At 46.0% G+C, this 24,619-nt stretch overlaps 1 protein-coding gene across 1 annotated transcript in view; it reads left to right on the top strand.

Annotated features, from left to right (window-relative positions):
* The window catches only part of setbp1 (SET binding protein 1), a 56,037-nt gene extending 38,479 nt beyond the window's left edge, over positions 1-17,558 (top strand). Inside the window, exons 5-6 of the mRNA XM_036979922.2 lie at positions 491-1,544; positions 12,233-17,558. Coding sequence (XP_036835817.2) covers positions 491-1,544; positions 12,233-12,705 — 1,527 coding nt within the window. The 3' untranslated portion in view covers positions 12,706-17,558. The remainder of the gene's footprint in view (positions 1-490; positions 1,545-12,232) is intronic.
* The last annotated feature ends 7,061 nt before the right edge of the window (positions 17,559-24,619 follow it).

The raw sequence follows: 24,619 nt of genomic DNA, 5'->3' as shown, positions 1-24,619 counted from the left end.
CCAAGTTACTTGCTCTGGTAAAATGCAAGATTAACTTTAAGCAAAACATTATGAAATGTAGCTGGCTACATTCGTTCGATGATAAACATTATAAATATGATAACTTTTTAATTGTAAGCTCATTTACTTGTCAATACACAGCTTCCGCTTTCTCCCGTTGTGCTATTTACAAACAAACACATGACTGGCTCAACTGTTCCGGGGAACTACGGTAAGCTTCAAAATGTCAAATGTGACAAGTGAAATGAAGAACACAATCTGATTTATCTCCTAACGTATTGCGCAAGTTGACCGCAGGTATTCACTTAAAAAAAATAGCTACAAATATTCAAAAGTATTGAAAAACTGTTTCAACAGTATTGACGCTATTGGAAAAACCATTGCATGGCTATTTCCAAATACCACGGTATACAATATTACTGCCTAAGTCTATTATCCAGTACTGTTAAATGATCTGATATGGCCTCCTCCTCCTCCTCTCCTCTGCCAGGTTGTGGTGAAGCTACAGCAGCTACATGTGTCTCACCGGCGCTACGCCTCCTGCTACCCTCAGCACCCCTACCCCTCCATCTTCCGCCTCAACTTCCACCACCACTACTACCCCCTGACCTACGACCCCTACCCCTGTGACTCCGCCCCTTACTTGCGCAGGACCGCCGAGCTCAAGGCCAAGAGGAGGCGCGGCCGGCCCGCCAAAGCCAGTGAGCCAATCACGTCCAAGCTGCCTTTTGTCCAGGGGTTTGGGTATCCACTGGCAGGGGGGAACTACTATGCACCGTATGCCATGCCTTACGCCCCGCCTCTGAGCCTGGGCTACTACCCCCCAGCACCCCCCCTCTACCTGCCCCACCATTCCCATAGCCCTTCACCACCCTCCCACTTCATGAGGCCTGCTGTCCCCCCTCCTAAGTTCCACTCTGGAGGCCACTCCAAGCTCCAGGCCGGGGCCAAGCTACGGACGTCTAGCGGCCCACTGCAGGCTTCCTCTGGTCGGGGAGAAGGACTGGGATCCCTGGGTGGTGATGGTGGAGGGGTGAGGCTCCACAAGAGGAAACACAAGCACAAACACAAGCACAAGGAAGAGACCCCTCTCCTCTCACCTCATGACAGACAGGAGCTAGGCGGGCTCTTCAGCGGTGCCAAGACCAATGGGCTGCTCAACCTGTTGACTGACAGGCGGGAGATGAACAATCCGAAGCATCAGGAGCAGCAAAGGGGGGGTGGGCGAGGCTCTAGAGGGGGGTCCCGAGGAGCGATGTTTGAGTCGGACCCTCTCTCTTCTCTCTCCATGGACCATGTCCAGTTCCGCCCACACATGCCCGGACAGCCAATGAGCAGCTTCCTGAGCAGCTACAGGAGCCAATCACAGTGGCCAGAGCTGACCTCTGACCTTTTTAGATTGCGGGAGGAGGGCAGTGGGCGTGGCAGAAGAAGGGGCTTAGCAGTGTTCGGAGAGGAAGGGGTGATGTCATTCCACAATGCCAGGAAAGAGAAGAGCCAAGAAACAGAAGAGCCGTTCCACAATGCCAGCCCCACTCTAACAGGTAACAACTTATTACTACTCTATAACAGGCTTATTACCGTGTTATAACAACTTATTACTACTCTATAACAGGCTTATTACCGTGTTATAACACAGCCCCACTCTAACAGGTAACAACTTATTACTACTCTATAACAGGCTTATTACCGTGTTATAACAACTTATTACTACTCTATAACAGGCTTATTACCGTGTTATAACACAGCCCCACTCTAACAGGTAACAACTTATTACTACTCTATAACAGGCTTATTACCGTGTTATAACAACTTATTACTACTCTATAACAGGCTTATTACCGTGTTATAACAACTTATTACTACTCTATAACAGGCTTATTACCGTGTTATAACACAGCCCCACTCTAACAGGTAACAACTTATTACTACTCTATAACAGGCTTATTACCGTGTTATAACACAGCCCCACTCTAACAGGTAACAACTTATTACTACTCTATAACAGGCTTATTACCGTGTTATAACAACTTATTACTACTCTATAACAGGCTTATTACCGTGTTATAACACAGCCCCACTCTAACAGGTAACAACTTATTACTACTCTATAACAGGCTTATTACCGTGTTATAACACAGCCCCACTCTAACAGGTAACAACTTATTACTACTCTATAACAGGCTTATTACCGTGTTATAACAACTTATTACTACTCTATAACAGGCTTATTACCGTGTTATAACAACTTATTACTACTCTATAACAGGCTTATTACCGTGTTATAACACAGCCCCACTCTGACGGCTAACAACTTATTACTACTCTATAACAGGCTTATTACCGTGTTATAACAACTTATTACTACTCTATAACAGGCTTATTACCGTGTTATAACACAGCCCCACTCTGACGGGTAACAACTTATTACTACTCTATAACAGGCTTATTACCGTGTTATAACACAGCCCCGTCTCTCCAGATATCTGATTTTTTTGTACCGATGCGCTGCATTACTTCCAGTCTCTATAGTGAAAACAACATCAGTAATTCCTTCTTCTTCTTCTTCATTTAAAAAAACTTAAACTGTATATATATGATATGGATAGCATATAAGATGTCTGCCCAGTTTTCAGAGCAGACAGATGAACATGTGTAAGCCTATAGCAGACAAAGAGGTAGTCAGCTCCTAAAACACTAAATACTGAACAAATGTGTTTTTGGTACATTCTGTATTCTGAGTGCAGCGAGCACATCTGGCCAGAGAGAGAGAGAGAACGAAACGCATGGCTGGAAAGGACTATAATTCACCAATCTCTCCCTCCCTCCATCCATTCCTCCCAGCCTGCCAATGGTTGGTCCCAGAGATATATGATTCTCAGGTTGTGATTTATATTCTCCAAACAGGCTGTAAAAGGCAGTGGCTGTGTTAACAGAGCTGGCCACCAGCCAGGGCTTTAATGAGTGGGGCCTAGTCCAGTGGAGGGGGAGAGAAGCCAGGGGCTCACTTAGATTACATCCCCCTCCCCGGGGGACCCGCGGGGGGTGACTCACAGACACACTACCCCCTCTCTCTAACCCCCCTTTTTCTCTCTCCTTCCTCCATCTCTCGTTCTGCCCCAGACAGGTTATACCACTTCTTTCTCTCTCTTCCCTCACATCCCTTTCTCTTCTCCCTGTCCCCTATCTTTCTGGCCTCTACTCCCTCCCTCTCTCTCAATAAACTCTCCCCTGTCTCCCTCTCTCTCTCCTCCTTCTCTCACCTACCCTCTTCACTCCCTCTCTCTTCTGTCTCCCCTCCCTCTCTCTCCCCCGTCTCTCCTCACTCTACCAGCATGACTTACTGCTACGCTCCACAGACCAGCCCCAGCCCAATTAAAACACACACACACACACACACACACACACACACACACACACACACACACACACACACACACTGATCTAAAATTCATATTATCCTCCACTCTTGTGTGATTGAATGTGTTTCTAAATCATTTCCTCCCTGTGATTGGGTGTTTATCTGAGCCTGATTTGAACTGTGTGTGTGTGTGTGTGTGTGTGTGTGTGTGTGTGTGGTGTGTGCTCCCACTAATCAGCAGGTTCCACTGCAGCTGACAGCAATCTCTCACATAATAATTTGTATAAAAGCAGGTCATCCTTTTTGCAGAGTTAATGAGAGTGATTTTCTCTTTGCGTACACACACACACACAAACAATAGAATCCTTCCTCCTGCAGTTGGCTGAAAGCTCTGGAGAGCAGTGTACCTTAAACACAGATCTTACCATACCCAAATCTTATTGAATAGGGTGGAGGACGCAAAACAGAACTGCCTTCAGATCAGTCACAGAGCTATAGACACTGAAGAACTGCCTTCAGATCAGTCACAGAGCTATAGACACTGAAGAACTGCCTTCAGATCAGTCACAGAGCTATAGACCCTGAAGAACTGCCTTCAGATCAGTCACAGAGCTATAGACAATGAAGAACTGCCTTCAGATCAGTCACGGAGCAATAGACACTGAAGAACTGCCTTCAGATCAGTCACAGAGCTATAGACACTGAAGAACTGCCTTCAGATCAGTCACAGAGCTATAGACACTGAAGAACTGCTGAAGGTCATCATTTTTTATGATACATATATGCAGCTCGTAAATTTCTGCTACTTAATGTGTGTGTGTATGTGTGTGTGTGTGTCCGCACCTAATAAATTGCTGCTACTCAGTGCTTAGCGTATTAGACTAATGACTCTTTGTCTCAGTAGAAGAGAGGCTATGGACAGGAGGCTTTATTATACAGAACACTATGGACAGGAGGCTTTATTATACAGAACACTATGGACAGGAGGCTTTATTATACAGAACACTATGGACAGGAGGCTTTATACAGAACACTATGGACAGGAGGCTTAATTATACAGAACACTATGGACAGGAGGATTTATACAGAACACTATGGACAGGAGGCTTTATTATACAGAACACTATGGACAGGAGGCTTAATTATACAGAACACTATGGACAGGAGGCTTTATTATACAGAACACTATGGACAGGAGGCTTTATACAGAACACTATGGACAGGAGGCTTTATTATACAGAACACTATGGACAGGAGGCTTTATTATACAGAACACTATGGACAGGAGGCTTTATACAGAACACTATGGACAGGAGGCTTTATTATACAGAACACTATGGACAGGAGGCTTTATACAGAACACTATGGACAGGAGGCTTTATTATACAGAACACTATGGACAGGAGGCTTTATTATACAGAACACTATGGACAGGAGGCTTTATTATACAGAACACTATGGACAGGAGGCTTTATACAGAACACTATGGACAGGAGGCTTAATTATACAGAACACTATGGACAGGAGGATTTATACAGAACACTATGGACAGGAGGCTTTATTATACAGAACACTATGGACAGGAGGCTTAATTATACAGAACACTATGGACAGGAGGCTTTATTATACAGAACACTATGGACAGGAGGCTTTATACAGAACACTATGGACAGGAGGCTTTATTATACAGAACACTATGGACAGGAGGCTTTATTATACAGAACACTATGGACAGGAGGCTTTATACAGAACACTATGGACAGGAGGCTTTATTATACAGAACACTATGGACAGGAGGCTTTATACAGAACACTATGGACAGGAGGCTTTATTATACAGAACACTATGGACAGGAGGCTTTATTATACAGAACACTATGGACAGGAGGCTTTATTATACAGAACACTATGGACAGGAGGCTTTATTATACAGAACACTATGGACAGGAGGCTTTATACAGAACACTATGGACAGGAGGCTTTATTGTACAGAACACTATGGACAGGAGGCTTTATTATACAGAACACTATGGACAGGAGGCTTTATTATACAGAACACTATGGACAGGAGGCTTTATTATACAGAACACTATGGACAGGAGGCTTTATTATACAGAACACTATGGACAGGAGGCTTTATACAGAACACTATGGACAGGAGGCTTTATTATACAGAACACTATGGACAAGAGGCTTTATTATACAGAACACTATGGACAGGAGGCTTTATTATACAGAACACTATGGACAGGAGGCTTTATTATACAGAACACTATGGACAGGAGGCTTTATACAGAACACTATGGACAGGAGGCTTTATTATACAGAACACTATGGACAGGAGGCTTTATACAGAACACTATGGACAGGAGGCTTTATTATACAGAACACTATGGACAGGAGGCTTTATTATACAGAACACTATGGACAGGAGGCTTTATTATACAGAACACTATGGACAGGAGGCTTTATACAGAACACTATGGACAGGAGGCTTTATAAAGAACACTATGGACAGGAGGCTTTATACAGAACACTATGGACAGGAGGCTTTATTATACAGAACACTATGGACAGGAGGCTTTATACAGAACACTATGGACAGGAGGCTTAATTATACAGAACACTATGGACAGGAGGCTTTATTATACAGAACACTATGGACAGGAGGCTTAATTATACAGAACACTATGGACAGGAGGCTTTATTATACAGAACACTATGGACAGGAGGCTTTATTATACAGAACACTATGGACAGGAGGCTTTATATAGAACACTATGGACAGGAGGCTTTATTATACAGAACACTATGGACAGGAGGCTTTATACAGAACACTATGGACAGGAGGCTTTATTATACAGAACACTATGGACAGGAGGCTTTATTATACAGAACACTATGGACAGGAGGCTTTATACAGAACACTATGGACAGGAGGCTTTATACAGAACACTATGGACAGGAGGCTTTATACAGAACACTATGGACAGGAGGCTTTATTATACAGAACACTATGGACAGGAGGCTTTATACAGAACACTATGGACAGGAGGCTTAATTATACAGAACACTATGGACAGGAGGCTTTATTATACAGAACACTATGGACAGGAGGCTTAATTATACAGAACACTATGGACAGGAGGCTTTATTATACAGAACACTATGGACAGGAGGCTTTATTATACAGAACACTATGGACAGGAGGCTTTATTGTACAGAACACTATGGACAGGAGGCTTTATACAGAACACTATGGACAGGAGGCTTTATTATACAGAACACTATGGACAGGAGGCTTTATTATACAGAACACTATGGACAGGAGGCTTTATTATACAGAACACAATGGACAGGAGGCTTTATTATACAGAACACTATGGACAGGAGGCTTTATACAGAACACTATGGACAGGAGGCTTTATACAGAACACTATGGACAGGAGGCTTTATTATACAGTACACTATGGACAGGAGGCTTTATTATACAGAACACTATGGGACAGGAGGCTTTATTATACAGAACACTATGGACAGGAGGCTTTATACAGAACACTATGGACAGGAGGCTTTATTATACAGAACACTATGGACAGGAGGCTTTATTATACAGAACACTATGGACAGGAGGCTTTATTATACAGAACACTATGGACAGGAGGCTTTATACAGAACACTATGGACAGGAGGCTTAATTATACAGAACACTATGGACAGGAGGCTTTATTATACAGAACACTATGGACAGGAGGCTTTATTATACAGAACACTATGGGACAGGAGGCTTTATTATACAGAACACTATGGACAGGAGGCTTAATTATACAGAACACTATGGACAGGAGGCTTTATTATACAGAACACTATGGACAGGAGGCTTTATTATACAGAACACTATGGACAGGAGGCTTTATTATACAGAACACTATGGACAGGAGGCTTTATACAAAACACTATGGACAGGAGGCTTTATACAGAACACTATGGACAGGAGGCTTTATTATACAGAACACTATGGACAGGAGGCTTTATACAGAACACTATGGACAGGAGGCTTTATTATACAGAACACTATGGACAGGAGGCTTAATTATACAGAACACTATGGACAAGAGGCTTTATTATACAGAACACTATGGACAGGAGGCTTTATTATACAGAACACTATGGACAGGAGGCTTAATTATACAGAACACTATGGACAGGAGGCTTTATTATACAGAACACTATGGACAGGAGGCTTTATACAGAACACTATGGACAGGAGGCTTTATTATACAGAACACTATGGACAGGAGGCTTTATTATACAGAACACTATGGACAGGAGGCTTTATACAGAACACTATGGACAGGAGGCTTTATACAGAACACTATGGACAGGAGGCTTTATTATACAGAACACTATGGACAGGAGGCTTTATTATACAGAACACTATGGGACAGGAGGCTTTATACAGAACACTATGGACAGGAGGCTTTATTATACAGAACACTATGGGACAGGAGGCTTTATTATACAGAACACTAAATGTTTTATTCCCATCACATCTTTCATATATATGAAGATCTCAATTCCTTTGGGCAAGTTTACAATTTCAGAGTCAAGAGTAAACGGTTTATGTCTTTTGAAATCATCAGCAAGCCATTTGATTGCTGTGAGTACCGATGATGGGCAGATTATGAATGAATTTGTGTGTCATACTTCCTGTTGTCTTTCAAGTCATCTTAGATAGACCAATAGAAATGTGAATAGTATATCACATTTCTCAATCGGTAGTTAGTACTGTGTTAGTACTGTTACACTGTCACCCAGAGATACTGAAGAACCACAGTGAAAAGGAGAGGGAGAGGGGGGCGAGAGCAGGGAGGATAGAGAGAGGGAGAGAGCAGGGAGGATAGAGAGAGGGAGAGAGCAGCGAGGATATAAAGAGGGAGAGAGCAGGCAGGATAGAGAGAGGGAGAGAGCAGGGAGGATAGAGAGAGGGAGAGAGCAGAGAGGATAGAGAGAGGGAGAGAGCAGGGCGGATAGAAAGAGAGAGAGAGCAGGGAGGATAGAGAGAGAGAGAGAGCAGGGAGGATAGAGAGAGGGAGAGAGAGGGAGAGAGCAGGGAGGATAGAGCGAGAGAGCAGGGAGGATAGAGAGAGGGAGAGAGAGAGCAGGGAGGATAGAGAGAGGGAGAGAGCAGGGAGGATAGAAAGAGAGAGAGCTCAGGGAGGATAGAGAGAGAGAGAGAGAGAGAGCAGGAGGATAGAGAGAGGGAGAGAGCAGGGATGATAGAGAGAGAGAGAGCAGGGATGAGAGAGAGAGAGAGAGCAGAGAGGATAGAGAGAGGGAGAGAGCAGGGAGGATAGAGAGAGAGAGCAGGGAGGATAGAGAGAGAGGGAGAGAGCATGGATGATAGAGGGAGAGAGCATAGACGATATAGAGAGAGGGAGAGAGCATGGAGGATAGAGGGAGACAGCTGGGAGGATATAGAGAGAGAGCATAGATGATATAGAGAGAGGGAGAGAGCATGGAGGATAGAGAGAGGGAGAGAGCAAGGAGGATAGAGAGAGGGAGAGAGCAGGGAGGATAGAGAGAGGGAGAGAGCAGGGAGGATAGAGAGGGGGAGAGAGCAGGGAGGATAGAAAGAGGGAGAGAGCAGGGATGATAGAGAGAGGGAGAGAGAGCAGGGAGGATAGAGAGAGAGCGCAGGGAGGATAGAAAGAGAGAGAGAGCAGGGAGGATAGAAAAAGGGAGAGAGCAGGGAGGATAGAGAGAGGGAGAGAGCAGGGAGGATAGAGAGAGAGAGCTTGGAAGATGGCGAGAGCAGGGATAATATAGAGAGAGGGAGAGAGCATGGAGGATAGAGGGAGAGAGCACAGATGATATAGAGAGAGGGGGAGAGCATGGAGGATAGAGGAAGAGAGCAGGGAGGATATAGAGAGAGAGCATAGACGATATAGAGAGAGGGAGAGAGCATGGAGGATAGAGGGAGAGAGCAGGGAGGATATAGAGAGAGAGCATAGACGATATAGAGAGAGGGAGAGCGCATGGAGGATAGAGGGAGAGAGCAGGGAGGATATAGAGAGAGGGAGAGAGCATGGGGGATAGAGGGAGAGAGCAGGGAGGATATAGAGAGAGAGCATATACGATATAGAGAGAGGGAGAGAGCATGGAGGATAGAGAGAGGGAGCATGGAGGACAGAGAGAGAGAGCATGGATGATAGAGAGAGAGTGAGAGAGCAGGGAGGATAGAGAGAGAGTGAGAGAGCAGGGAGGATATAGAGAGAGGGAGAGAGCAGGGAGGATATAGAGAGAGAGCATGGAGGATAGAGAGAGAGGGAGAGAGCAGGGAGGATATATATATATATAGCGAGAGAGAGAGAGAGCATGGAGGATATAGAGAGAGGGAGAGAGCAGGGAGGATATATATATAGAGAGAGAGCAGGGAGAATAGAGAGAGGGGGAGAGAGCAGGGAGTATAGAGGGAGAGAGCAGGGAGGATATATATATATAGAGAGAGAGAGCAGGGAGGATATAAAGAGAGGGAGCGAGCAGGGAGAATATAGAGAGAGGGAGAGAGCAGGGAGATTTTAGAGAGAGAGGGAGAGAGCAGGGAGGATATAGAGGGAGAGAGCAGGGAGAATATAAAGAGAGGGAGCGAGCAGGGAGATTTTAGAGAGAGAGGGAGAGAGCAGGGAGGATATAGAGAGAGAGGGAGAGAGCAGGGAGGATATAGAGAGAGGGAGCGAGCAGGGAGAATATAGAGAGAGGGAGAAAGCAGGGAGATTTTAGAGAGAGAGGGAGAGAGCAGGGAGATTTTAGCGAGAGAAGGAGAGAGCAGGGAGAATATAGAGAGAGGGAGAGAGCAGGGAGAATATAGAGAGAGGGAGAGAGCAGGGAGATTTTAGAGAGAGAAGGAGAGAGCAGGGAGAATATAGAGAGAGGGAGAGAGCAGGGAGAATATAGAGAGAGGGAGAGAGCAGGGAGGATATAGAGAGAGGGAGAGAGCAGGGAGAATATAGAGAGAGGGAGAGAGCAGGGAGGATATAGAGAGAGGGAGAGAGCAGGGAGAATATAGCGAGAGGGAGAGAGCAGGGAGGATATAGAGAGGGAGAAAGCAGGGAGGATAGAGAGAGGGAGAGAGCAGGGAGGATATAGCGAGAGGGAGAGAGCAGGGAGGATATAGAGAGAGGAAGAGAGCAGGGAGAATAGAGAGAGAGGGAGAGAGCAGGGAGGATAGAGAGAGAGGGAGAGAGCATGGAGGATATAGAGAGAGGGAGCGAGCAGGGAGAATATAGAGAGAGGGAGAGCGCAGGGAGATTTTAGAGAGAGCAGGGAGAATATAGAGAGAGGGAGAGAGCAGGGAAGATATAGCAAGAGGGAGAGAGCAGGGAGGATATAGAGAGAGGGCGAGAGCAGGGAGAATATAGAGAGAGGGAGAGAGCAGGGAGGATATAGAGAGAGGGAGAGAGCAGGGAGAATATAGAGAGAGGGAGAGAGCAGGGAGAATAGAGAGAGAGGGAGAGAGCAGGGAGGATAGAGAGAGAGAGAGCAGGGAGAATATAGAGAGAGAGCAGGGAGGATAGAGAGAGAGAGAGCATGGAGGATGTAGAGAGAGAGAGAGAGAGAGAGAGAGCATGGAGGATGTAGAGAGAGAGAGAGAGAGAGAGAGCATGGAGGATGTAGAGGGAGAGAGAGAGAGAGCATGGAGGATATAGAGAGAGAGAGAGCAAGCACGTTTAAAGGCTGCTGGTTTGGGCCTGTTATGTCTGATTGTGATTTTCCTCCATTTTGGCTCTGGTCCAGTCTGGGAACGTAGCCCAGAGAGAAGAGGGGGGGGTGTAAGGTGAGGGAGGGAGAGATGGAGAGAGAGAGAGAGAGGGAGGGAGGGAGAGAGGGAGGGAGGGAGAGAGAGAGAGAGCTGCGTGTATGAAGAGCAGAGTGCCCAGTTTACCAGCATTGAAGGAAACAATATGGCTCCAGTTTCCTCTGCTCAGCCACTCTTCTTATGCTGTGTGTGTGTGTGTGTGTGTGGTGTGTGTGTGTGTGTGTGTGTGTGTGTGTGTGTGTGTGTGTGTGTGTGTGTGTGTGTGTGTGTGTGTGTGTGTGTGTGTGTGTGTGTGTGTGTGTGTGTGTGTGTGTGTGTGTGTGTGTGTGTGTGTTTGCATTGCGAATATGTGTGTTGTGTGTGTCTGGCCTGTTTGCCAGTCTGTGCTCCAGATGCGTAGAAACACTATTGTGTAGAGACACATTTAATGGTTGAAGGAGACATTTCTGTGGATTTCCTGCTAGCAGAATGGAAGCTCCACACTCTCTCAATTCAATTCAATTCAAAGGGGCTTTATTGGGCTGGGAAACATTTCTCTCTCTCCATCACTCTCTCTCCTCTCCACTCTTTAGCACAGGATGGGAATCTCTACTTCTGTCTCATCTGCAATGTAGGCCTGAATATGGAGGAAATTAGCAGGAAGCAGTTCAAACAAAAACAGTGTTTCTGTCAATGAGCAAAATTTGCATATGTCTCATCCAATTTTTGCATTCAGGCCAAGTCTTTCTTGCTGACATCGTCTTGTGAACAACTCTGATTTTGCCTTAGTTTCATTGTCATATCAAATATCTTGTTAAATGGTGGTCTTGTAAAATGCCCCCCTCTCTTTCCCCTTCCTCTTCTCCATCTGTTAAGTCAATGAGCTTTGCCATCTTCATTCAATATCTTACATTGCCAAAGTGCGATCACATAACTCTCTTTTCTCTCTCTCTCCTCTCTCTGTTTACTTACTCTCTCTCTCTCTCTCTCTCTCTCTCTCTCTCTCTCTCTCTCTCTCTCTCTCTCTCTCTCTCTCTCTCTCTCTCTCTCTCTCTCTCTCTCTCTCTCTCTCAGGTAAGAGGAGGTATAAGCGTCATGAGGTGGAACAGATCCACGGTGAGGTCAGGAGGATGTGTTCTCTCAACAACGTGCTCAACAGTCAGAGGAGTTTTGAGCACGTGCAGAAGATCCTGCGTGTGAAGCGTCTCCAGCGCCAGGCCAAGACTGGCAACAACGTCGTCAAGAGGCGACCTGGTCGCCCCCGGAAACACCCTATTGATGATTCTGAACCCACCAGTTATGGGAGGGACGAAGGGAGGGGCTTCGGGATGCCGGTGTTGGAGAGGTGTGTGGACCTACCGGGTAGGCGGAGCTTAAGACCAAGTCCCATCCCCCAGCCTCTGGAGTTTTCCAATCACGACTCTATCTCAGTGGCCATTGAGACGGTGGTGCACCGAGCACGCTCTCTGGCGCCCCCACCGGCCAGAGGAAGGAAACGTAGGGGGAGGTGCAGGAGAGAGGAGGGAGGGGATATGGCCTTCCACTAGCCAATCAGACAGCATCACAGTTGCAGATAGATAGATTAGCTCTGGGCTATCAGAGAGCTGGTGAGAGGAGCCAACACTGGCCAAATGCTGCATTCAAAACCAAGTGGGAAGGTAGTATTTACCACATACGACTGGAAAAATCCACGGGAACGCCTCTCCAACTGGTAATTACTAGTGGGAAACGCAACTATCGTTGCACCTAATAAGGAAATTACCTCGATAACACCATTTTCAGCAAATAAATGCAACAACAAAACATTCTTTTTAAAAAGCTATGGTTTTTTAACACCATAATTTGTTTACAAGCATGATAGCGGTACTTTTAGTTTATGGTTAACGAAGCTTGTTGGCCATTAGCCAATCAGCGTTTCTCAACGAGTTCAAAGCATGTGAATGCATCCAACTGGTAATCACCCCTTTACAACTGGGTAATTACCACCTACCCACTTGGTGATGAACACAGCAATAGCAGCCAAACAGACAGCAATGCTGGGACCACCTCTGTGCACTTTGACCTAATGGCTTGTCTGTTTTTCTTCTATGATTGGATATAAGGAGAGTGACTGCAGTAGGTCTCTATGAAGGAACATTAGGAGAGGAGTAGTGTTTAACTCTGAACGAGTTAAGAGGGGAGGAGTGTTGCACTCTGAATGAGAGTGCCACTGAGGACGAACAGTCTCTTATCATACATGTATGTGATACAATGATGCGTACCGTCCTATAATATGATACTATGTATGGTACTTTATGCTACAATATCTGATACTATACGGCACTCTTTGATAAGATGCTGTATGATACTATGGTACTATACAGTATGAGATACTATGGTACTTTATAATACTCTTTATCTGAATGTGGCATTAGCCACGTCTCTACCAGCAGACTGGGGGGTGGTGATTGGATAATATGATACTGTGCAGCTCTGATCATTTTTTTGCCTTCTCTAATGAAGCTAGTTAATGACCACCTACCTTACCCCACTCACCCTTCTATCCCTCACCTCTCATACCCACAGAATCTAAGACCAGTAACTCACCCTACCCACTAGCCCCTTCTACACCCTGTCTACTCCCCCTGCCCTGTCCTGGGCATGGATACTATAAAGGCAATATGTTGGACTGAGCTTCCCTGGCTGTAGGTCTCTACAGCTGTGGTCTAACTGTACATAGGAGCATACTCCACTTTCACCCGCTTTTTACCACGGGGAAAACAGCCTATCTACATGTACTGGCTTATATCAAATAGAAGTGTTGTACAATAGACCATAAACGTCGGGATTGTTGTTTTATTACCAAAAATAGACCTGGATGGGACTCAAGACCTGTTTGTTTTCAGACTGAAGGAACCACATGTATTCATTCATTTATTTTGTGTATGAGAAGGCCATCACACACATGGGAATATCAGGCGTGTTTGACGAAACCTTGGTTTTAATGCACTATATAAACATACGCTTACATTTAATCAAAAGTCAGCACTTACATGCTTGTTCTAGCCTTACGTTTTGGCCTTGACTTCAATGGTGAATATCCATTCAGAAACATGTGCATTCATTTAATCAATTTGAATATGCAGGACGCTCAGCCAATGGTGTCAAACCTAAGCCCAAGTCTGAGATTTGATTGGACAGTGAAGCTGGAGGAGGGTTAATGATCAGTGTTTTGTAGTGAGTGTGTGGTACTCTAAAGATTCTGTCTGAGTAGTGGTTGAAAAACAACATAACACAAAATGTAAAGATTGGAATAGGAAAACCAAAGTCTCAGAGATATGTGTGTTTCACAGACTTGTCAGGTGTGGGGTTGTCAGCATTCTCAATCTGCAGTTAAACACACCAGCTAGCTATCATGTCTTCAGTATTTCAGAAAATACCAGTGGGTCAGTATTTCATTGGGGACCTGTAAATGTAATGTAAACTTGGGAAGCCTCTCCTCTCTCTGTGAGGGTCTTGTCAGCTCCAGCAGTTCTGCACGTGCCTTATGTTTGTTTCTTAAACCATCACATCTCATTTTGGGGGAATTCAAAATGGTGGAGAAGTTACTGCGATTGAAACCACGTACTTATGATTGTGCATTTACGACACGTGTGTCTTAGCAACCACAACGCGGGCACTACCTGTGTCCCTTTGCAGCCATACGTACAACAGGCCTGATTCCATTTCAGTTGCAAGCCCCTTGTGCTCACCCTGGCTCTTTGGAGTGAACAGATGTTAAAAGGCTCGTTTAAGCTCTATGGGAACGAAAAATGGATCCATCACGTACACTATTACACACATCCAGTCCTTTCATATCTGAGCGCTGTGAGCAACGGAGGTGGTAAGAGCCAGGGAAAGGGGCCCTGAACTTAAATGGAACCAGGCCCCAGGCGGTGGACAGGCTGTGCCAGGGGAGTTGTATTGGGAACCATGCTGTCTTACGTAGTTGTTTGCTATGCATCAGGTCTGGCCTGGGCTGTCTGAGGGAATCCACCCTTCCACAAAGACAAATAAGTGTCTTATTTACCCAATAAAACATGAAGTCATTTAACCAGAAGTGTGAATAATAACAGTAATAATTTGTAAAGCGTTGTGCAGAAAGTGACTATCATTTCATGTCAACTTTAGTGACTGCAGCTCCCTGCAGTGCTGCCTTAATCAGAAGTCAAGCTCCAGTACTGAAGTGTTTGTCTGTTGTAAATAGTGTCTGTTCTGTTGTGTTCTGTTGTGTTCTGCCTGCATGGATACAAACTGGGCTCAGTTACGTACGCTGGTATAGCCTAAACCTAAACCTATCGTAGACCCCAGACCTATCGTAGACCCCAGACCTATCGTAGACCACAGACCTATCATAGACCACAGACCTATCGTAGACCACAGACCTATCTTAGACCACATTTGACATTAGAGCCAGCAAGACCCCATAAGTCAGTCCCTATCCATCCATCAATTAGAATGTTCGTCAAACAATCATCGCAAGGTTGAGATCCCAGGGCCTGTGCCAGCCTATGATAGTATCTCTCATTGCACTTCAGCTAAGACCAAGAACCCTCATTGGCTAGCAGCTATACTCCCCTGAGCCAATGGGTGCCTAGTGCAGCAGTGTGTGCGTGTGTGTGGGACTTGCTCAGAGGGCATTACCAAAAATACACCTGTCCTTGTCAGTGTGTGTGTCAGCTCACACACTGCGCAGAGACTGAGCCTGAACTGGATCTCATAAGGAATCTAGATGTAGTCTAGGTTGGTCTAAGGAATCTAGATGTATTCTAGGTTGGTCTAAGGAATCTAGATGTAGTCTAGGTTTGGTCTACGGAATCTAGATGTAGTCTAGGATTGGTCTAAGGAATCTAGATGTAGTCTAGGTTTGGTCTAAGGAATCTAGATGCAGTCAAGGATTGGTCTAATGAATTTAGATGTAGTCTAGGATTGGTCTAATGAGTCTAGATGTAGTCTAGGATTGGTCTAATGAATCTAGATGTATTCTAGGATTGGTCTAATGAATCTAGATGTATTCTAGGATTGGTCTAATGAATCTAGATGTATTCTAGGATTGGTCTAATGAATCTAGATGTAGTCTAGGATTGGTCTAATGAATCTAGATGTGGTTTAAGGGGTCTATAGGCTTGGCAGCTCAATATTCCATGGTCGGTCTCTGATGTTTGAGTTAAAGCCACTAGGATCTGTCTGTTTCTCTCTCTACCAGCCGATGTTCCGGTGCCTTCTACAGCTGACTAGTATTGTCCCGATCCTCTGCTTTAACGCTACACAAGACCCATCGCGTGGTCCAGTACAGTCCCGTACGGTCAAGTTGGGTTTTGCGGTCTTTTGTTATGTACTGGGTTCTGTATTCACTCTGGTCCAACTGTATGACTGGTATGACTCCAGGTAGAAGTTTACCCAACCCTAAATCCTAATCTTCATCATCAGGGGGAAGAAGGAACATCTGGTCCTGGATCAGTGGTTAGGGAAGACCTCTGCCTCTACACTGAGACCAGTCTGACCAGTCCAGGACAGCCACTGGAGCTGAATCATACTGCATGCGCCTCAAATCACAGCCTACATAGTGTACTACCACAGAACCTGTTCCAACGCAGTGCGCTGGTATGGAGTCATTTGAGAAGCAGCCACAGTCTCTACTATAATATGTGTAGTCATTAACATATGTGTTATGTTTCCAAGCTTTAATGTTGTTCAACGCTGAACACGCAGACGAAGCGTCGATGAGGAAACCAATAAATGTACTTTGCAAGAGCACAAAGTGAGCTCTTAACTGTGTTGGCATATTTGAGTTGGAATACATAGTGTATTTGAACCTTTTTACTAGAGTGGGTTTAACTTTATTTGCATGCTCCACTTGATTGTATGCATTACGATTTTAGACGAGCGGAGAAGTTGACTTTCAGTTGCATTTGGAGCAAGACTTGTACATTGTTTGATATGTTTGTTTTTGTAATGGATTTTTAATTCATAAAGCATTTTTGTACATTGTATGAATATTAAAAATGGCAAATATTTGACATGTAGACATAAGTAAATACTTAGATGCTCATGCATATGCATATATCCTTCTTAGTATGTATGTGTAAATGTACACATATTTTGTATTTGCCTTCACTCATATACAGATATATGTCATATGCACATATACATGCAATATACTGTATATGTATAGCCATGTCTGCTGGCATGCTTCTGGTCATGTTTACTTAACATGATCTTGTCGTCTTTATTTTCATTTTTTTTCTCTTTTCTCTGAGGAAAAGCTCGTTCTTTTGCTACCGTTTTCCTGGCTGGCCGCATTGGGCACTTATTAAGATGAAATTGAACTTGTTCATGTTATTCATTGTGTGAAATAATAAATGAGTTTATTGAAAGCTGATGATGTCATTGGTGTGTTTTTTGTTCTTCGGCCTTTCATTGAGGTAACCTTCAACATGGAGACATGGGGTTTGTTCTTCGGCCTTTCCTTGAGGTAACCTTCAACATGGAGACATGGGGTTTGTTCTTCGGCCTTTCCTTGAGGTAACCTTCCACATGGAGACATGGGGTTTGTTCTTCGGCCTTTCCTTGAGGTAACCTTCCACATGGAGACATGGGGTTTGTTCTTCGGCCTTTCCTTGAGGTAACCTTCCACATGGAGACATGGGGTTTGTTCTTCGGCCTTTCCTTGAGGTAACCTTCCACATGGAGACATGGGGTTTGTGCTTCGGCCTTTCCTTGAGGTAACCTTCCACATGGAGACATGGGGTTTTTGTCCTAATTGGCACCTTATTTCCTATATAGTGCACATCTTTTGACCAGCGCTCTGGTCAAAAGTAGTGCACTATATAGGGAATAGGATAGCGTTTGGAACTCCTCCAGGCAGTAACCTTCATCAGGGAGAATGGAACATTCTTCAGAAAGCTTAATGCCATGCAGGAAAGTGTTATTATGCGCCAGATTATACAACGGATAGTTCTGGTCCCAGATGCTGATTGGCTGAAAATGTGTTCCAGGTGTGATTTACGTTGTGATAAACACACCCGACCCCTACTCTCCTCTTCCGCCTCGTTTTACGTGTCACCCTCTGTGTGTGTAAATTAGATGGCTGCAGTAAGCTGTGCAGTGCTGCAGAGCCCCAGTATCATGTTTTTACTAGGAAGCATCTTATCACGTCCTCCGACACTTACATACATGTTTTCTCACACATTGTCACGTTACATTCTCACACACTCTTCTAGCTTACAGTGCATCACGCACATATACACACACTCAGGCACTCTTAGTCTCTCTCACACACATTTTCCCTACCATTAGCGTAACCTACAGAGTATACCCTCTACTGTCTCGCTCTCACTCTCTCTCTGTTAGCTCATCAGGAGCTATGCAGGGTGGGCTGGGCTGCAGGCCACTCTGTGATTGGTGTAGGCTGAGAGCAAAGTGCCTTACCATTGGCCGCGGCCACCTTGTAAAAATCTCCTGTTTCCATGGTTGCAGTGTGAACTGCCCAAATGTGTCTCTGTGCATTTGGTGTAGTGCTGATCGAAATGTTGGCACCAGTGTTGTTGCGCTTAAATCATTCCTATTTGATGGAACTCGGAGCTGCAGTGGTGTCACATTTAAACCACTCCCCTCAGGAGCCCATGTGTGGATGCTCACCATGCTGGCACTGTTCAGCAGTACACTCGTCTTTAGGCGACCCTAGGGGGCAGGCACCTTACGCATTTTAAACCAAAAACCTTAATCCTAACCCCAGATAAAGGACATATATAGCTCACCAAGTTTTTTTCATTCATTTTGTTCCCCATTGCGATGTAGTGATTTCTAGCATCTACGGACTACCACAACTCTCTCCACAGATCTAACTACATGAAAGGTTGCACAGTGAAATGACAGATGTACCAAACATTTGCGTATGTGTTGAACTAGACAGTAAAGGTTAAAATACTGTAATAATATGCTCCGTCACCACAGACTGTTGATGTCTGGTCACTATGGAAGGTAGGCCTGCTCTCTAGCACAGTGCATCCAAAATGGCACTGTATGGGACCTGGTTAAAAGGGTGCCATTTAGGACACAGCCATTTGGTCCACACTGGACTCCCTAAAAACATGCCACTTCGCCCGAAGACTGTCCCTGGTCCACACAGCTATGGCAGAGACTGGAGATGACCTCTGGTGGTTCGAAATTAAACTACACCCTGACTATTACTGTCCACAGCCCGACACACACACAAACCAACAAAGCAGGGCAGTGATTTGAATATATCTGTATAGATTACAGATGCTTATAATGGTTATCTCCTTTGCTTCAACTACACTGACCAGAAAACATAGGATAGGTGAAAGCAATATGGTGGATGGTCAGATGTTTTTACTAGTTCTTTCACATCCCCTACATAAAGGACAGGTGGCCGTGTTAGAGAGAGGGGGCCTCTTTGAGCACCTTTGAGTGTGTGAGTCACACAGTAGTTATTCCGCATAGCCTGTAACACTACAGATCTGGAGGAATCTGCTCTGCATAGAGATGGCCTCTGTTGCCACGGTGACAGTATGACTCATGGCAGTTTTGTGAGTGAAGCTGTCTTTTTAGTATGAGAGAGTGTGTGTGTGTGTGTGTGTGTGTGTGTGTGTGTGTGTACTTGCATAGTCTGTTTGTGTGTATATGTGTGTGTGTGGTGCATTTCTACCTTTGTTCATTTGCTGAGCCTTCATTAGCAGATCAGTTTAAATGTTATTAATGCTCTCAGCATTTAGTTAATACATCTCTTAGTTAGGGTAGCCTACTTAATCTCTCTATTTTCTCTCTCCCTCCCTCCTCTAGTCTTTCTCCCCTCCCGTCTCTACCTCCCTCCTCTATTCTCTCTCTCTCTCCCCCGTCCCTCACTCGCTCTTTCTCTCCATCTCATCCATTCAGTCCTTCAGCTATGTTAATCAGCTGTCTTTCTGTCAGTGGTAATTCTCTAGTAGACAGGTCTATTATACCACAGAGTCATATATTATTAATGATCCCCCACAGGGAACACACACATGCACCCCAGCAGAATGAGGTTCGAAATAGAGATGTTTCCCCTCGGGGGGCGGGCTCAGAGAGGGGGCTGCCAGTCAATCAGCAGTCAGATCAAATAGATTAGCTCATGATGTCATGCACTGTCACACCCTGATCTGTTTCACCTGTCTTGTGCTTGTCTCCACCCCCCACCAGGTGTCTCCTATTTTGCCCATTATCCCCTGTGTATTTATACTTGCGTTTTCTGTCTGTTTGTTGCCAGTTCGTCTTGTCAAGTCGTCCCAGCGTGTTTTTCCTCCAGCGTGTTCTAGTCTTCCTGGTTCCGACCTGTTTTTGCCTGCCCTGACCCTGAGCATGGCTGCAGTTCTTCTCCTGCATGACTCTTATTAGGATTACTGATCTGTGCCTGTCCTGGACCTGTCATCTGCCTATCCCTTGTATATAATAAATCTCTGAGACTCGAACCATCTGCCTCCTGTGTCTGCATCTGGGTCTCATCCTGTGTCGTTATAGTACGAACTGGCCATGACTGACCCAGCAGACTTGGACCAGCTCTGCAATGCTGTCTGCCTGCAAGGAGTCACCATTAGAAGACACGAGGAGCTACTTCAGAACCTTATGGAAGGACTCCATACCTCGGCGGAAGCCATGACCAGGGTTTCAAGTCGGGCAGCAAGCCACAACGGAAACCTCCTGGATGCTCAGTAACGCGCTAACAGCGGTGCTTTTCCCCAGCCTAATCCGGCTTCCCAAGAACCCCGCTTACCTCCTCTGGAGCGCTATGTTGGCGATCCTGGAACCTGCTGGGTGTTTCTCTGCCAGTGTTCCCTCAACTTTGAGCTGCAGCCCTCGTCGTTTCCTTCAGATCGTTTGAAGATAGCGTATCTCATTACGCTGATGTCTGGAAGAGCGATCGCCTGGTCTATGACGATGTGGGAGCAACAATCCACCATTTGCCTACGTCTGGAGGATTTTGTACCGGAGGTGAGGAAGGTGTTTGATTATCCGGTCCCCAGGAGAGAAACGGCTCGGAAGCTACTTAAACTATGTCAAGACTTATGTAGTGTGGCAGACTACGCGGTATACTTTTGCATGTTGGCTGCCGAGAGTGCCTGGAACCCGGAGTCCCTGGTTGACACCTTTCTTCATGGATTATCAGAGGAAATTAAAGACAAGCTCGCATGAATCTCGACTCCCCATAGCCTTGACCATAAGGATTGATGGATGCCTAAAGGGAACGCAGGAGGGAGAGGTTTTGCCTTCGCTTCCGAAGAATTCCAGAGAGAATCCGAAGTCACCCAGGTTCCCTCGGGAATCATCAGGGACTGGCGTCTGGTCTTCTCCAGAGCCCATGCAGCTGGGGGCTGGATTGTCTCCTACTGAACGTTTACGCAGGCTGAGCTCCAACAGTTGCCTGTACTGTGGTACTACAGGACATTATATTGTCAAGTAAAAGGCCAGGCTCATCAGTAGGTACGAGTACGCTGGTGGGCCATACTGGGAGTCTCCAAACTCCCATTACTTGTACTCCTCTCCATGCTATCCTGCTGTGGAGTGACTGGTCTAAATCCCTCTGGGTGCTCGTTGACCCTGAGGCTGACGAGAGCTTCATGGACGCTATCCTGGTATCTGAGCTGGGTATCTCTACTCAACTCCTCTCTATTCCCATGGATGCCAGAGCATTGGACGGATGCACCATTGGCAGGGTCACTCACAGTACGGCTCCCATTAACCTGCGAATGTCGGGCAATCACTGAGTCCATACAGTTTCTACTAACACCTCCTCATGTTCCTGTGGTTTTGGGATTTTCATGTCCCCAGAGGCACAACCCCCTGATCGACTGGGCTACTAGTTCTATCCTGGATTGGAGCCCGTTCTGCCATGCACATTCCCTTAAAACGGCACAGCCTGCTCCGGGATGTCCTCCTGCGGGCTTGGGAAAAGCTTTGGATCTCTTCTCTGTTCACGCAGAGTACAAGGACCTCCGGGAGGTTTTCAACAAGGCTCACGCCACATCCCTTCCGCCGCATCATCCCTACGATTGTGCCATTGATCTCCTCCCGGACACCACCCCGCCTTGGGGGTGGCTTTAGTCCCTGTCTGGCCCAGAGACCAAGGCCATGGAGGAGTACATTGAGGATTCTCTGGCTGCAGGGATAATTCGTACTTCTGCCTCCCCTGCCAGCACAGGGTTCTTCTTTGTCCTTCTGCCCCTGAACAGGCAATTAACCCACTGTTCCTAGGCCGTCATTGAAAATAAAAATGTGTTTTTTACTGACTTGCCTAGTTAAATAAAGGAAAAATTAAAAAAATATTTTAAAAAAGGACAAAACCCTGCACCCGTGTATCAACTACCGGGGCCTCAATGACATCACGGTAAAGGTCCTGGAATGGGCCATTCCGCTAACCTTACCTGTCATCCCGGCTCCCGTCGGACCATGGTTTTCATCTGACAATGATTTTGGTGGCCCACCATGGTTCCTGACATCTCCGCATTCGCACTGTGTGCACACCGAACAAGACTCAGTGGGAAGCTCCGGCTGGCCTCCTTCAACCACTCCCTGTTCCTCACAGCACCTAGTCCCATATATCCCTGGACTTTGTCACTGGTCCCCCCTCCTGTCAGATGGCAACACCACCATCCTTATGGTTGTGGATAGGTTTTCCAAAGCAGCACATATCATTCCCCTTCCCTAGTTGCTCTCAGCCAAGGAGACGGCCCAGCTTATGGTGCAGCACGTCTTCCGGATCCATAGACTTCTGGTCGACATGGTCTCTGAATGTGGTCCTCAGTTCTCGTCCAGGTTCTGGAAGGCATTCTGCACCCTGATTAAGGTCATCGACCAGCCTGTCCTCCGGGTTTCATCCCCAATCTAACGGCCAGTCGGAGCAAGCCAATCAGGACCTGGAGACAACTCTCCGTTGCCTCGTCTCTGCCAACCCCACCACCTGGAGCCAGCAACTCGTGTGGGTGGAGTACACAATTCGAGTGTTCCTTGGGTTACCAGCCTCCGCTCTTCCCTGAGAAAAAGGTCAGCATACCCTCGGCCCAGATGTTTGTCCGCCTCTGTTGACGTGCCTGGAAGAGACCCCGGCTCCTCGCTATCGTCTCAGGCAGAGGGTATGGCTCTCCACTCAGAATCTGCCCCTCAGGGTGGAGTCCCGTAAACATTCCCCCCACTTTATCGGACTTTCCCCATCTCTAAAACCCTTAGCCACACTGCTGTTCGTCTTCTGTTGCCCCACACCTTCCATATACATCCCACTTTTCATGTGTCTAAAATGAAACCTGTCTAACAGCCCTTTTGTCTCCTGTTTTTGCCTGCCCTGTCCCTGAGCCTGCCTGCCTGATTCTTATTAGGATTACTGATCTCTGCCTGTCCTGGACCTGCCATTTGCCTACCCCTTGTATATAGTAAATCTCTGAGACTCGAACCATCTGCCTCCTGTGTCTGCGTCTGGGTCTCATCCTGTGCTGTTATATGCGCTTCGGTTTCCCTTTGACACATACACTGCGTTTTGATTCTCCACCTCCCTCCCCACACTGCGTTTTGATTCTCCACCTCCCTCCCCACACTGCGTTTTGATTCTCCACCTCCCTCCCCACACTGCGTTTTGATTCTCCACCTCCCTCCCCACACTGCGTTTTGATTCTCCACCTCCCTCCCCACACTGCGTTTTGATTCTCCACCTCCCTCCCCACACTGCGTTTTGATTCTCCACCTCCCTCCCCACACTGCATTTGCTCATATCCCTTTATATTAATACAAACTTAAAATCATTATAGGCCTAAGAGGACTAGAGGGAGTTTCCAACATATCTCTTAACCCTTGAGAGTGGGTGAATATCTGTACAGTACATTTTGGGTGGAAGGGTAGAAACTGGGTGGTGTGTATCTCAAACCCAGAATGGGCTCTGCTCCTCATCTCTTCTGATGTCAAATTGTTGGTTATAGATGTGTCCAGTTGTTTATAGTTTTCACCTCTTGAGAGTAGAGGAGGAAGTGTATTTAGATAATGGAGATGCACCCAGTGTGTGGGTCCAGCATGGGTCTCTGAAGGGTGGACACTATTTCTTCTCTCTCTCACTCTCTCTCTCTCTCTCTCTCTCTCTCTCTCCCTCTCTCTCTCCATCCGTCTTATCTCTTTCTTTTAGGTATTCGTCGTAAAACAATGCAGGGCAAAATTAGAAAGTTTTTTCTCTTGGCAAGGCTTGTGCGGACATTTCTGAGTGCCTCATATGTACGCCCTCTGCTCTCTCTACCAGTGAAGATAATCAGTTCCAAATGTGGCAGTATGAGAAGCCAAGTTTTTACAGGCTATAGTCCAATTGAGCTGCGCTTCTCTATAGATTCTTTACAGGTACTTTACTACTGTAACACTACTCTACTGTCCTATGGTCTCGGTTATGCTACATAGTCTTTTATACAGACACTTGCACGCACACGAGCA

This window comes from Oncorhynchus mykiss, chromosome 6 (genome assembly GCF_057628025.1).
Source record: "Oncorhynchus mykiss isolate SJ-2025 chromosome 6, ASM5762802v1, whole genome shotgun sequence".
Taxonomy (NCBI): domain Eukaryota; kingdom Metazoa; phylum Chordata; class Actinopteri; order Salmoniformes; family Salmonidae; genus Oncorhynchus; species Oncorhynchus mykiss.
Note: the sequence above shows the minus strand (reverse complement) of the source record. Positions and strands in the feature narration are given on the sequence as shown.